The sequence below is a fragment of the Megascapheus bottae genome, chromosome 4 (assembly GCF_031878675.1).
Source record: "Megascapheus bottae isolate mThoBot1 chromosome 4, mThoBot2.hap1, whole genome shotgun sequence".
NCBI classification, from domain to species: Eukaryota; Metazoa; Chordata; class Mammalia; order Rodentia; family Geomyidae; genus Megascapheus; species Megascapheus bottae.
The window spans coordinates 51,539,656-51,552,513 of NC_143512.1; the positions used below are offsets into that span (position 1 = coordinate 51,539,656).

General features: G+C 42.2%; 1 protein-coding gene across 1 annotated transcript in view; it reads left to right on the forward strand.

Moving 5' to 3' along the window:
- The first annotated feature begins 4,191 nt into the window (after positions 1-4,191).
- The window catches only part of Depdc1b (DEP domain containing 1B), a 60,345-nt gene continuing 51,678 nt past the window's right edge, over positions 4,192-12,858 (forward strand). The window contains exon 1 of the mRNA XM_090331141.1: positions 4,192-4,272. Within this exon, the coding sequence (XP_090187267.1) occupies positions 4,225-4,272 (48 nt within the window). The 5' untranslated portion in view covers positions 4,192-4,224. The remainder of the gene's footprint in view (positions 4,273-12,858) is intronic.

The following is a 12,858-nucleotide window of genomic DNA, read 5'->3' on the forward strand; positions in this document are numbered from 1 at the left end:
GAATGGCCAGGATCAAGAAATCTAATAACAACAGATGCTGGTGGGGATGTGGCCAGGAGGGATCACTACTACACTGTTGGTGGGAATGCAGACTCATTCAACCACTATGGAAAGCAGTATGGTGGCTCCTCAAAAACTAAACACAGATCTCCCCTATGACCCAGCAATTCCACTCCTTGGCATTTACCCAATTGTCCAGAAACAAGGACATAGTAAAGCCACTAGCACAATCATGTTTATTGCAGCACTATTTACCATAGTGAAGATATGAAACCAACCCAGATGCCCCTCACTAGATGATTGGGTGAAGAAGATGTGGTATTTAGTCACAATGGAATTCTATGCTGCCATCAGAAAGAATGACATCACCTCATTTGTAAGGAAATGGAAGGACTTGGAAAAAATTGTATTAAGTGAAGTAAGCCAGACCCAAAGGAACATAGGCTCCATGATTTTCCTCATTTGTAATAATTAGTACACATCTAGGACTCTCCTAGCAAAGAATTACAATAGTGCAAAACCTATATACATAAGGCCATATAGGATGAGATGAAATAAAATGATCTCTAGGATATGGAAACAAGATGTTTATATTATGTGATTGTTGTTCTTAACGTACTATGTTATTTCTCTTCTTTTTTGTTGCCCTTTGATTAATCTCATGTTGTTACAGTCTTTGTCTTTGTTACCTGGCATATTGTATATACATTTATTTGTTTATTTGAAATTGGAAAGGGAAGGGAGGAAAACAAGATGACTGGGAGAGGGGGAGGGAAATGGGGACAAATACATGAGGAGTATTAATATGTGAGAAGTAATGTACCTACTATCTGGCAAATGTAACTGTAACCCCTCTATACATTACAATAAAAAAGAAGGAATTACGTAAGTGTAAAATAGAACTGCTTGTGGGTGAGAACCAGTGAGAGAGGGAGAGAGTAAAGAGGGGTCTGTGTATATGTGTGTGTGAATGAGTAAAGGACTTTATATGTATGTATGAATATAAAATAATAAAATCCATTCAAACTGTAAATTACAAGGTGGAAGGGAATAGGAGTTACAGAAGGGGAATACTTTATCCAAGCATATTATATACATGTACAGAAATATCCTTATGAAGTAGCCAAGATTTCAGGTATAAGCCACTACTCCTGGCTCTTCATATATTTACACCAGTGGTCCTGGGGTTGAGCTCAGGACATGGCCACTGTCCCTGAGCTTCTTTGTGCTGAAGGTTAGCATTCCACCACTTGAGCCACAGTACCACTTCCAGCTTTTTTTGTGAATAGTTTATTGGTGATAAAAGTCTCATGGATTTTCCTGGTTTTGAACTGTAATTCCCAGTTCTCACTCCCAAGCAGCTAGGATTACAAGTGTGAGTCACCAGTCTGGTAAGACCTTTTCTTTTTTATAGGGTTGGTTTTGAACTAATGACCCAGGCTTGCTAGGCAAGCATTCTGCCAATGGAGTTGTCCCCCACCCCAAATCTGAGCCTCCTCTGCCTCCTCTTGTATTTAGGGGAATTAAAACTCAGGGTCTCATGCCTGCCAGGGCATGTAGCCCCATATTTGAGCTACATGTGTGGATTCTCATGATGGTGAAGACTGGGGCCGTGGTCTAGTGATGTCGTCCACCTCCTTCCTTCCCTGGTCCTTTCCTTCCTAGATGCTGGGATGAGTTCTAAAGCCAGAGCTGTGGTGGGAGTGCTTTTTAATTGTTTGCATGTGTGTGTTTTCTTCTGTTATGGCTTCCTCTGTGTTCACACACAGCTCAACTTCACCTCCATTCACACACAGCTCAAACCTGAGGATTCACAAGCAAACTCAACAGGAACCTTACACTTGCATGGAATGTGGGTTGGCTTTTCAACACTACTCACAACTGAGGAAACATAGACAAAACTATTTTTTTAAATAAAAAGTGAGCTATGGGGGGCCGGGAGTTTGGCCTAGTGGTTAAAGTGCTTGCCTAGCATGCATGAAGACCCGGGTTCGATTCCTCGGTACCACATACATAGAAAAAAGCCGGAAGTGGTGCTGAGGCTCAAGTGGTAGAGCTCTAGCCTTGAGAAAGTCCAAGGACAGTGCTCAGGCCCTGAGCTCAAGCCCAGGACTGGCAAAAAAAAAAAAAAGTGAACTATGGGCCGGGAGTTCGGCCTAGTGATAGAGTGCTTGCCTAGCATGCACAAAGACCAAGGTTTGATTCCTTGGTACCACATGCATAGAAAAAAAAAAGCTGGAAGTGGTGATAAGGCTCAAGTGGTAGAGCTCTAGCCTTTAGAAAGTCCAAGGACAGGGCTTAGGCCCTGAGCTAAAACCTAGGACTGGCAAAAAAAGTAATGCTACATACAGATGAATGTTGAATGGGGTGGAAGAGTGGGGTGCATGTGTTAGAGCTCTACACAGGAAGATGAGGGAAGGCTTGTAGGTCAGTTGAAGGTTAGTACTGAGAAGTGAATGAAGACAGAGAAGCCATGCAAGGTGCTAGAGCAAGAACATTTTTTGGGCAAACACTGTAAAGGTTGTGACGTAGAAATAAGCTTATGAATAGCATGGGGACTGAAGCATAGGTCAGAAGAACATGGAAAATTTCCTTTTTTGGGATACTGAAAACCTGCAAGACAATCAGAGATCCTATTTAAACTATGTTCACAAAAACCCTGTTTATGACTTCTGCTATGTTGATCTTTGGGAGCGAGACCTGTGTAGTGAATAGGAATTTTCTATGCTTATAATAGACTCTTGGGAAAATGCCCAAGAAACTCACATGATTTTTTTTTTGTTTTGTGGCACAGAGTTGTGCCCTGGGCACTATATTTAGCACCTTGTAGTATCATTTCAAATCCTTATAACAACTCTCTGAGATAATTATCAATATTTCCATTTTGCCAGGGAGTAGATGGGAATTAAATAAATTGAAGTCATTCAGCTATTAATAATTCTGGTCATTACTGAAATTCAGATCTACCAAACTTCCATGCCTGTGATTTGCACAGAAATGGAAGTTGCGTAATTTAGTGATGGGCATGCTTTGTTGCCAAATCCATGTCTCATCAACTTTATTAGGTGGTGGTAGGTCTCACATGGACAACATTGAAACTTTTCTTTCTCCTGTCTCTCTTGCTAAAGATATAAGGACAAAGTGTTCTAACCTTTGGGTAACCTTTGTCAAGGGCAAGCAGATCTCTTGGAATTTGGAGGTGTAAACAATGTGATAAAGCTTCACTTATTGGAAGTTAAAAATGATCCTTATTGCTTTCAATTATGTGTGTATCCTCCCAGGAATTTTGGGGATTTTCAAGATGAGGCTACTTCTACATCCGAAGCTGCAAATGGAAGAGAGAATAGTCTAAGGTCTCAGTTTTTACTTAGTTCTTACTTATGAAGTCGTATCCTAGGTACTCACTGAGGTGGCCAGACAAGAACTCTCACTCCAGGCACACATATAGAGTGGTGATTTCATTTTTCAACGTGAATATCTGCAAGTTGGAACAACAATTCGGCATGTATATGTGTGTGTGTGGCAGGAGTGTTAGAGGGAAAATGACAACAAAGTTATCCATAACACGGGATAAAAAAAAAATTCACTCAGGTGCAAACCAGAGAACTCAGGTTCAAGTGAAAAAATAAAAATCAAAATCAGGAGGACACCACAGAAGTTGAGCCTGGGGCTCTGTTTCAAGTCTTCATTGCTCTCTGCGTCATCTGCAGCCCTCGAGGCCCTGGCTCTTATCCTCTTGTGAAAAGCCCTCATCCAGGCTTTTCTGTTGGCTCCTTCCATTGCAGCACCTGCGCCTCTGGATCTCAGCAGCATCTCCAGCAGCATCTCCAGCAGCATCTCCAGGTGCACCGGTGCGGTGGGCAGGGATCCATCTGCAGTCCCACACTGAGTCTGGGCCACCTTTGCCGGCCCTTTCGCAGAGGAAGCCCGCGGGAGGGTGTCCGGGCGCCGTGGCGGTGAGTGTGGAGAGGCGGGAGGGGGCCGGTGGGCCTGGGACCCAGGGCGGGGGACCCAGCGGCTCCCCGGGCAGCCGCAGCTCAGCGGGATCCGCTTCAGGGAGGCGTGAGGGCGCCGGCCCCGCCCACCCATGCACTTCCGGTCACGTGCTGCCGCGCCACCCAATCAGCGCTCAGAGCCCCCGGGGCTCCCGATTCAAACTGCGGCGGGGCCGGCTCCCGGACGGGCGCTGGCTGGCGGGGCGGCGGGCCGAGCTGCGAGCCTGCCATGGAGCACCGCCTCGTGGGGCCCGGCCCCTACCGGGCCACCAAGCTGGTGAGTCGGTGTGCGCAGGCCTGGGTGGAGCCCCGTGTCGGGAGGTCTGCCCGCGGGACCGTCCGCCGGCCGGTCCTGGCTTCTGCCCGGCGGCCGAGCAGCGGCGGGGCCGGGGGGCCGGGAGGCCGGGGGACCGGAGATCCTGGGGGCCGGGGGGCCGTCCGTCCTGCCGGGGGCAGTGTGGTCCCGGGCCCGAGTTTCTTCTGGCTCCTCTAACTTAAGGTTCCCCAAGGAGAGGGCGGATCGCTTCCCGCTTTGTCCTTGGGATGGAGGCGCCTGCACCTGGGACAGGAGAGGGGCAGCCTGCCGCGGCCCCGGGACCTCAGGCCACCGCACCCCTCCTGGCCCCGGCAACACGTACGGTTTGTGGTAGTGGGGTGTGTGTGCGTGTGTGTACGGTTTGTGGTAGTGGGGTGTGTGTGTGTTTCCTTGGTTTGTGGTAGTGGGTGTGTGTGCGCGTGTGTGTACGGTTTGTGGTAGCGGGGTGTGTGTGTACGGTTTGTGTTAGTGGGGTGTTTGTGTGTTTCCTTGGTTTGTGGTAGTGGGGTGTGTGTGTGTGTGCGTGTGTGTACGGTTTGTGTTAGTGGGGTGTGTGTGCGTGTGTGTACGGTTTGTGTTAGTGGGGTGTTTGGGGTGTTTGTGTTTCCTTGGTTTGTGGTAGTGGGGTGTGTGTGTGCATGTGTGTACAGTTTGTGTTAGTGGGGTGTGTGTGTTTCCTTGGTTTGTGGTAGTGGAGTGTGTGTGCGTGTGTGTACGGTTTGTGGTAGCGGGGTGTGTGTGTATGGTTTGTGTTAGTGGGGTGTTTGTGTGTTTCCTTGGTTTGTGTTAGTGTGATGTTTGTGTGTTTCCTTGGTTTGTGGTAGTGGGGTGTGTGCGCGTGTGTGTATGGTTTGTGTTAGTGGGGTGTGTGTGTTTCCTTGGTTTGTGGTAGTGGGTGTGTGTGCGTGTGTGTACGGTTTGTGGTAGTGGGGTATGTGTGTTAACTTGGTTTGTGGTAGTCGGGTGTGTGTGTACAGTTTGTGGTAGTGGGGTATGGGTGTTTTCTTGGTTTGTGGTAGTGGGGTGTGTGTGTACAGTTTGTGGTCGTGGGGTATGGGTGTTTCCTTGGTTTGTGGTAGTGGGGTGTGTGTGTACAGCTTGTGGTCGTGGGGTATGGGTGTTTCCTTGGTTTGTGGTAGTGGGGTGTGTGTGTACAGCTTGTGGTAGTAGGGTGTGTGTGTTTCCTTGGTTTGTGGTAATTGGGTGTGTGTGTACAGTTTGAGGAAGTGGGGTGTGTGTGTGTGTTTCCTTCCTTGAATGACACTTGTAGACACTTGACAAAGTGTGCTAGTCGTGTCCAGAACAGAGGTGGAGCTCCTTGGCCCCTTTTCAGCCCCTTGGTGTTTCTGTTATCTCTGAGCTGGGGTGGATGGTCTGGAAGAGCCTTCATAAACCCTGATGGGAAAGAGTTATGATTTATCCTGCAAGTTAATGTTTGGTATTCAGAAGTACACTTGCTCTGCTTATGATTTCTGCCTCAAGGATTCCCATAATGAAATAGAGTGACACCTTGGTAAAGTTCATGACAACTTAATATTTTTTTTTTTTGAGGACTTTTTCTGAATGCTTAAATGGTATTTTGGGAGGTAGGCAGGCTGTTGACTTCGTGATCTGTCAACTACTTTGGACAGCATTGGACTTGGAATTGAGGCTCATTGTTCTGCACGTTCTAGGAATATCTAGGAAAAAGCAGAAATTAAGGTTTAAACTCAATTATATGTGGACTATGCGAAAATATTGGGAAAAGGTTTCCTCTTTTTTCTAGAGCCAGCCACACTTTTTTTTTTTTTTTTTTTGCTCAGAGGTTCTAAGATCCATCTCTGGTAGGATAAATGACAAGAGCCAATGATTCTTTATTTTGTTATTCAGCTCATAAGTCACTTTGAGAATCTAATAAAAATTACCAATCCTCTTTACAGAAGAAAAAAAAACATATACTCATGAAATGTGATGTATCAGGGGACAAACCAACCTCCAAATCTTTGCTTATGGTTCTTTGAGTCAGCAATCTCAACTAGACTTACATCAGTGGTTCTTCTATTGGGGTTCACTCATGTGCTACAGTCATCTGGTGATGTGACAAGGACTGAGGGATGTAAAGTTGTCTCTTGACTCAGTTCTGCTAGTTGGGCGTGTGTCTCTAATATGTTAGCTTAGGCATTTCCATGTAGTGCCCATTTCCATGTAGTGCCCTTATTGTTTAAAAATAGCTAAATGGTTTGAACCTGTGACTTTTTCAAATCTCAGTCTAGAAATTCAATTCTACTGCTTAATAGTAAGGGTGACAGAATAATTCAATAAAAAAATTTACTGGCTAGGCATGTTGGTATATGCTTGTGATCCCAGCTATTCTGGAGGCAGAGTAAGGAAGATTGCAATCTGACAGAATAATTCAATAAAAAAAAAAAAAAAGAAACAACTTACTGGCTAGGCATGTTGGTATATACTTGTGATCCCAGCTGCTCCGGAGGCAGAGTTAGTAAGATTGCAATCTGACAGGATAATTCAATTAAAAAAAATTTACTGGTTAGGCATGTTGGTATATGCTTGTGATCCCAGCTACTCTGGAGGCAGAGTTAGGAAGATTGCAATCTGAAGCCATCTAGGCAAAAATATGAGAATCTAGTCAGGGTTAGTGGCTCGTACTTGTATTCCTAGTTATTCAGGAGGATCAAAATTGAGGCTAATGTGTGAGAGTCAATCTCCAAAATAACAAGCCAACATCTCCTGGGCACTGTCCTTGAGCTTTCTCAAGGCTAGCAGTATACTTGAGCCATAGCACCACTTCTGGCTTTTTCTGTGTAAGTGGTGTCAAGGAATCGAATCTATGGCTTCATGCATGCTAGGCAAATATTCTACCACTAGGCCATGATCCTGGGCCTTTTTTTTTTTTGGAAGCAGGATCTCCAGGCTGGTCTCAAACTTTTGAACAAAACAATCCTTCAGCCTCAGCTTCCAGAGTAGCTGAGTTTACAGGTGTGTGTCACTATTACATGTTAATAGTTTTATTGGTTGTTTGCTTTAAATTTTTTTTTATATTTTTTATTGTATTTAATAAAAGGGTTACATGATATTTGCCAGATAGAAGGTGCATTAATTCACATACATTGATACCCTTCCACATGTCTTGGTCCCCATTACCCTACCCCCCACCCCCCTCTTGGTTTTCCCCCCTTCCCTGTCCAATTTCAAGTAACCAAATACAAATGCTTTAAATTTTCAGACAAGGTTTGATGCATTTATTTCAGCCTGGCCTTAAATTTAACAATCATTCTAGGCTGACCTCCAGTAGTTCACTAAATTTTTTTATTTTTTAATTTTTAAAATTTATTTATTTATTTTTTGCTAGTCCTGGGGCTTTAACTCAGGGTCTGAGCACTGTCCTTGGACTTTCTCAAGGCTAGAGCTCTACCACTTGAGCCACAGCAGCACTTTGGCTTTTTCTGTGTATGTGGTACCCAGGAATTGAACCTGGGTCTTCACACATGCTAGGCAAACACTTTCCCACTAGGCTAAACTCCCGGCAGCAGTTCACTATTTTAAAGTAAGAAAATGGGGAAATTCTTTTCCTAAAAATTTCTTTAGTCTGTTACTCTTGTCCTTATGCTGTGGGCTGCACCTGTGGTATGCTTTCTTTTTCATTTTATCTTTTTGGTGGTGCTAAGATTTGAAATTAGGGCCTTATGTTTGCTAGCAGGTGCTCTACCATTTCCTTGTCAGTTCCTATGTTATGCTTTCTGGTAAGTAATGTTTTATTGGATCGTGTCTTTGTTTCTGAAATTATGGGCCTCAAATAGGTAATTTGTTTTTAAATTATGAAAGGTAATTTTTCCATACTTTTATGTTTTCAAATGTTATAGAAGAAAAGACATTTTCAATCAGTTCAGTTTTGTAGTGTATTGAGAGTAGTGTATTGGTAGATTAAAGATAGCTTAACTCTCCTCTTCCACCTCCCGTAATGAGGATTGGACCCAGGTCTTCAAGCATGCTAGACAAGTATTCTACTATTAAAATGATGCCCTTTTGTTTGTGTTTTGGTTTTGAGGTAGGGGTTTCCTAACTTAACTTGGATAGGTCTTGAACTATGTGTGCTTCCTGAGTTTTAAGATGATAGAAGTACACTACCATCCCGATCTGGAAATGATTTGAATGCCAAAAAATGGGTGAAGAAATTCTGACCACTCATAAATATGGATTAGATCTGTAGGTAATGACCCAGAAAGACACCAAGTATATTAACTGCAAAAATGGGTAGGATCAGGATAAAGTATACCATATGATTAATGTCATTTCATAAATATGCAACTAGATACATATACATGGGACACCTCTATGTTTATGTCTGTGTTCAACAGGTCTGGAAGATTGGATAGACAGGTAGACTTTTTGTTCATGGACTTCTATAGGAACAATAGTTATTATTTCTGTAATTGAAATAACAAGTAGAAGAACTGACCATCTTTGGTCAATTACTAGACATAGTCATATTTGGAAACATTGAGTCCCAGAGGATCACGTCTCATTGTATCTAAATAATGCATAAGATATTATGTAGTACATTTAGTGGATAGTGATTTTGATAATTCTAATTAACATAAAATAAATGAAGATCTTTTCATATACCTCATCAAATTTGTTCAAGACTGTTCTGGTGAAAAAATTATGAGAAATGATGGGTAGGTGTCAGCAGAGAATTACAAAGCATCTATGGTTAAAAGTAAGTGAAAAATTCTAAAAAAAAAAAATAAGTGAAAATTATAGCCTGATGCTGGTGGCTTACCCCACATCCTACCTACTTAAGGGCTGAGCTCTGAGTATTGTAGTTCAAAGCCAGGGCAAAAAAGTCTGTGAGATTCTTCTCTTCAACTAACTACCAGAATGACTTAGAACTCAAGGCCTGGTCAGTATCCTTCAGCTTCTTTTGTTTAATCTTAGTGCTCTGCCACTTGAGTCATGCCTTCTGGCTTTTTTTTAAAATATAGCTTATTGAAGATAAGAATCTCATATAGTTTCCTGCTCATACTGACTTCAAACTGAAATCTGCAACCTTCTGATAGCTAAGATTATAGATGTGAGCCACCAATGCTCAGCAGAACCATAGTTTATTTTTTTTAATTACCCAGGCTCAGGTGTTTTGTTATAGCTACAGAAAATGGAATAAGGTATGTTTGATCAGCAGCTTTATATTATAAAATCTCTTGAAGAGAACTCCATAAAAGATCTTATTCTTAGACCAAATATTTAAATAATATTTGCCAAATTTGGTACCCTGCTGGGATCCTGATTTTCCTTCAAAGATTTCTTGTTAGTTGTAGTGTAGATTGAACATGATGCTTTTAAGAGATGATCCTGGGATTTTATACATTAACCTGATATTTAAGGAACAGTTGGTGAGGTAGGTGGATAGGTAAGAAATCAGGCCTAGGTTCAGGGTCTCTTTTAGGGCTACTGTCTTTCCATGTTTAATTATAGCCACCTTGTCATACTTTTCTTATATTTGTATATACTCTCTCCTTAAATACTCATTTAGATATCTGAGTTGTAACCCCACTGTAAATTGAGAAACATCTATATGGTTTCTTCTGCCATTTACTAGCTGCATAGTTTGGTATAAATTCCACAACTTCTGTCAGATGTTTATTATAAATATACCAAGTCAATGGGGAGAAGAGTTTGGACCACATTGCAAGTTTCCATAGAACAAAAATGACAGTCATTTATTCAAATGTTTATATATTAGAAACAAAGACTAGGCAAAAGCCTCATAATAGGTTGTGGTGATTGGGAGAGATCCCAGGAAAGTTGCTTGTGTGCACAGAAGTGGAAAGACTAATTGTTTTCTGTAAATGCAATCTCTTTCAGTATCCATGCCATCCTACCTCACCTACCCATCTGACTGTTAGGACACTGACTAGTATAAGCTAGTATTCTAGGCCTTTCTGTTTCATAAATTCCTGTCACTGATGTAATTTTGTGCATAAATGAGGAAGAAGTACGCCAAGTGCCAGTGGCTTACATTTATAACCCTAACTGTACAGGAGGCTGAGATCTTGGGATAATTGTTTAAAGCCAGCTTGGGCAGGATTCATCTTCAATTAACCACCGGATAGTTGTGGCTCAGATGACAGAATGCTAGCCTTGAGTGAAAAAAGTTCAGGAACAGTTGTGAGACTCCCAAATTCAAAGCCCAGGACACAGAATAAAGAAAAAAGGAAGCAGAAAACTTCATAAATTAATAATTTTATCAGTCAGAATAATTCCTACCATCCTTTGCCAAGAAATGTGGAGAAATAGGCTTGTGGGAAGAAGACAGTTTTCAAGGACTCTTAGTACACAACCAGATGATACACCTGGCATGCTCATTAAGTTTAAGAAAACATTCCTAGAGATCTGGTTGCATCCATCTTGTATACTTAACAAAACTAGATATTGCCAGCGACTAACACTGTGGCTTCCAAGGTCCTGCTAAGTCAGTTTTATTCATGGTGCTGCCACCTGCTCTGTTTGATGGATGTATCACTGTTAGGATTATTTTTTTGTCAGATGTAGTCAGTTGATACCTAATTCTTTTAAGAGTAGGCTATCCTCAAGGATGTTTGTAGAGTGGATGAGGATATAGCTGGACGATATGCCTGAGTTGGCAGGAAAATCTGCCCACAGCACCACAGTCCTAGCTGTTGGATTTCTGAAGGGGCATGTGTCACAGCAGCATACTATTTGATGTGATGCACAGTCTGTGGAGAATGGCCGTTGATGCTCTCACTTGTTTGGTAGAAATCTGTTCGCATCATCAAAGCAGGAGACAGTGTAGCGTCGGTAACCCCAGATGACCCCAGATTAAATTCTTGACCTTGTGCTGATCTTGTGGCAGTGTGTCACACAGCAGAGAAACTGCTACCAGAACACACTGTCCACCTTTGTGTGCAGGTGTATTGGCAGGGTTTGCTTTTTGCCTGGTCAGATCTTCGTTTTTATTCACTATAAATTCCTGCAGAAAAATATGAACCCTGGCAAAGCCATCAGTTTATCAGCAGCGGTCAGGCCAAACCTTGGCCAGTGCAGGCTCCATTCATGGGTCTTTCTGGTACATTTGTACAGCTTTAACAGTTGCACTGCTCCTGATCAAAAACAAAACAAAACAAAACAACAATGATACTGTGATGGTTAAGGCATGAAGCACCTGCTACAGGATAGGCACTGACAGGCTTCCTGCACTTTATTATCAGGTAGACAATGCTGTTTTTTGTCTGGAGGCTGGGAGGCTTGACCAGCAGTGAGTCAATAAGGTTTGCCTGTTTGTCAGAAGTAAGGGTCTCTGCACCCAGGGAAACTGGTATAGAATCTGGGCTTTGCCTACCCAGTCTGTTCCCTGAAGTGTCTTTGAAGATGCTACAGAGTACTTCTGTGCTCTTCTAAACCAGAAAGTGGTTTAGAAGGTGTGTATTTTTTGAATTATCTACTAGCAATTTCAAACAGCTTTCTTTTGAAAACAAGCAAAATAAGTTATTTACTCTGAAAAATCTTTGAGCTCCTTGCCAGCGGGAACTGTATGATATTATCACCTTTTCCCATACAATAAGCAGCCTGCAAATATTTGCAGAATAAAGTAGTTAAATTAAGCATTGGGCTTCCAGAAATAAATTATGAATACCTTTCTTTTTTATTTTTGACTGTCAGTCTTACTGTCTGACCCTGGTTGACAGTAATTGTAGCTTCCTAATTGCTGGGGTTATAAACATGCACTGCTAGGCCGCTACGGGTTTAGCTTTATCTATTATTTAGTGTATTTAGTGTCACGTTTTTCATTTATGTAAAAATGCATTAGTAGGACAACTTGCTTACAAGACAATATCCTCAATAATTTTTTTTTGGTTGATAGTGGGCCTTGAATTCTGGGCCTGGGCACTGTTCCTGAGCTCTTCAGCTCAATGTTATCACTCTGCTGCTTGAGCCACAGTACCACTTCTGGTTTTCTGGAGGTTTAATTGGAGATAAGAGTCTCATGGACTTCTATGCTCAGGCTGACTTTGAATCTTGATCCTCAGATCTCAGCCTCCTGAGTGGCTGGGATTACAGGTGTGAGCCACCAGCATCCAGCTTTAACAAAAAATATTTCTTTAAAAGTTTTAGAAATTGGGGGTGTGGGGGGGAGGGAAACGGGTACCAAGACATGTGAAAGGGTATCAATGTATGTGAATTAATGCACCTTATATCTGGCAAATATCATGTAACCCTTTTACTAATTACAATAAAAAAAAGTAAAAAAAAGTTTTAGAAATTATCTTCAAATAGTTGTACACAGAGGTTGCAATTCGATATGCCATTTTATGAGTGTAATGCATCTTCCATTGTTCTCTCCCATCTCTCTCAACTACACACATCCCTTAGTAAATACTTATTGAATGTATAAACACTGAACTTCCTCTGGAAAGGTACATTTTCTTCACATGTCTTCTCCATACATTGGATTATTTTTTTGCTGCCATTGTGATAAACTATACACAACATAAAACGGTTGTGTGTTTGAAGAATATTGTTCAGTGGCAT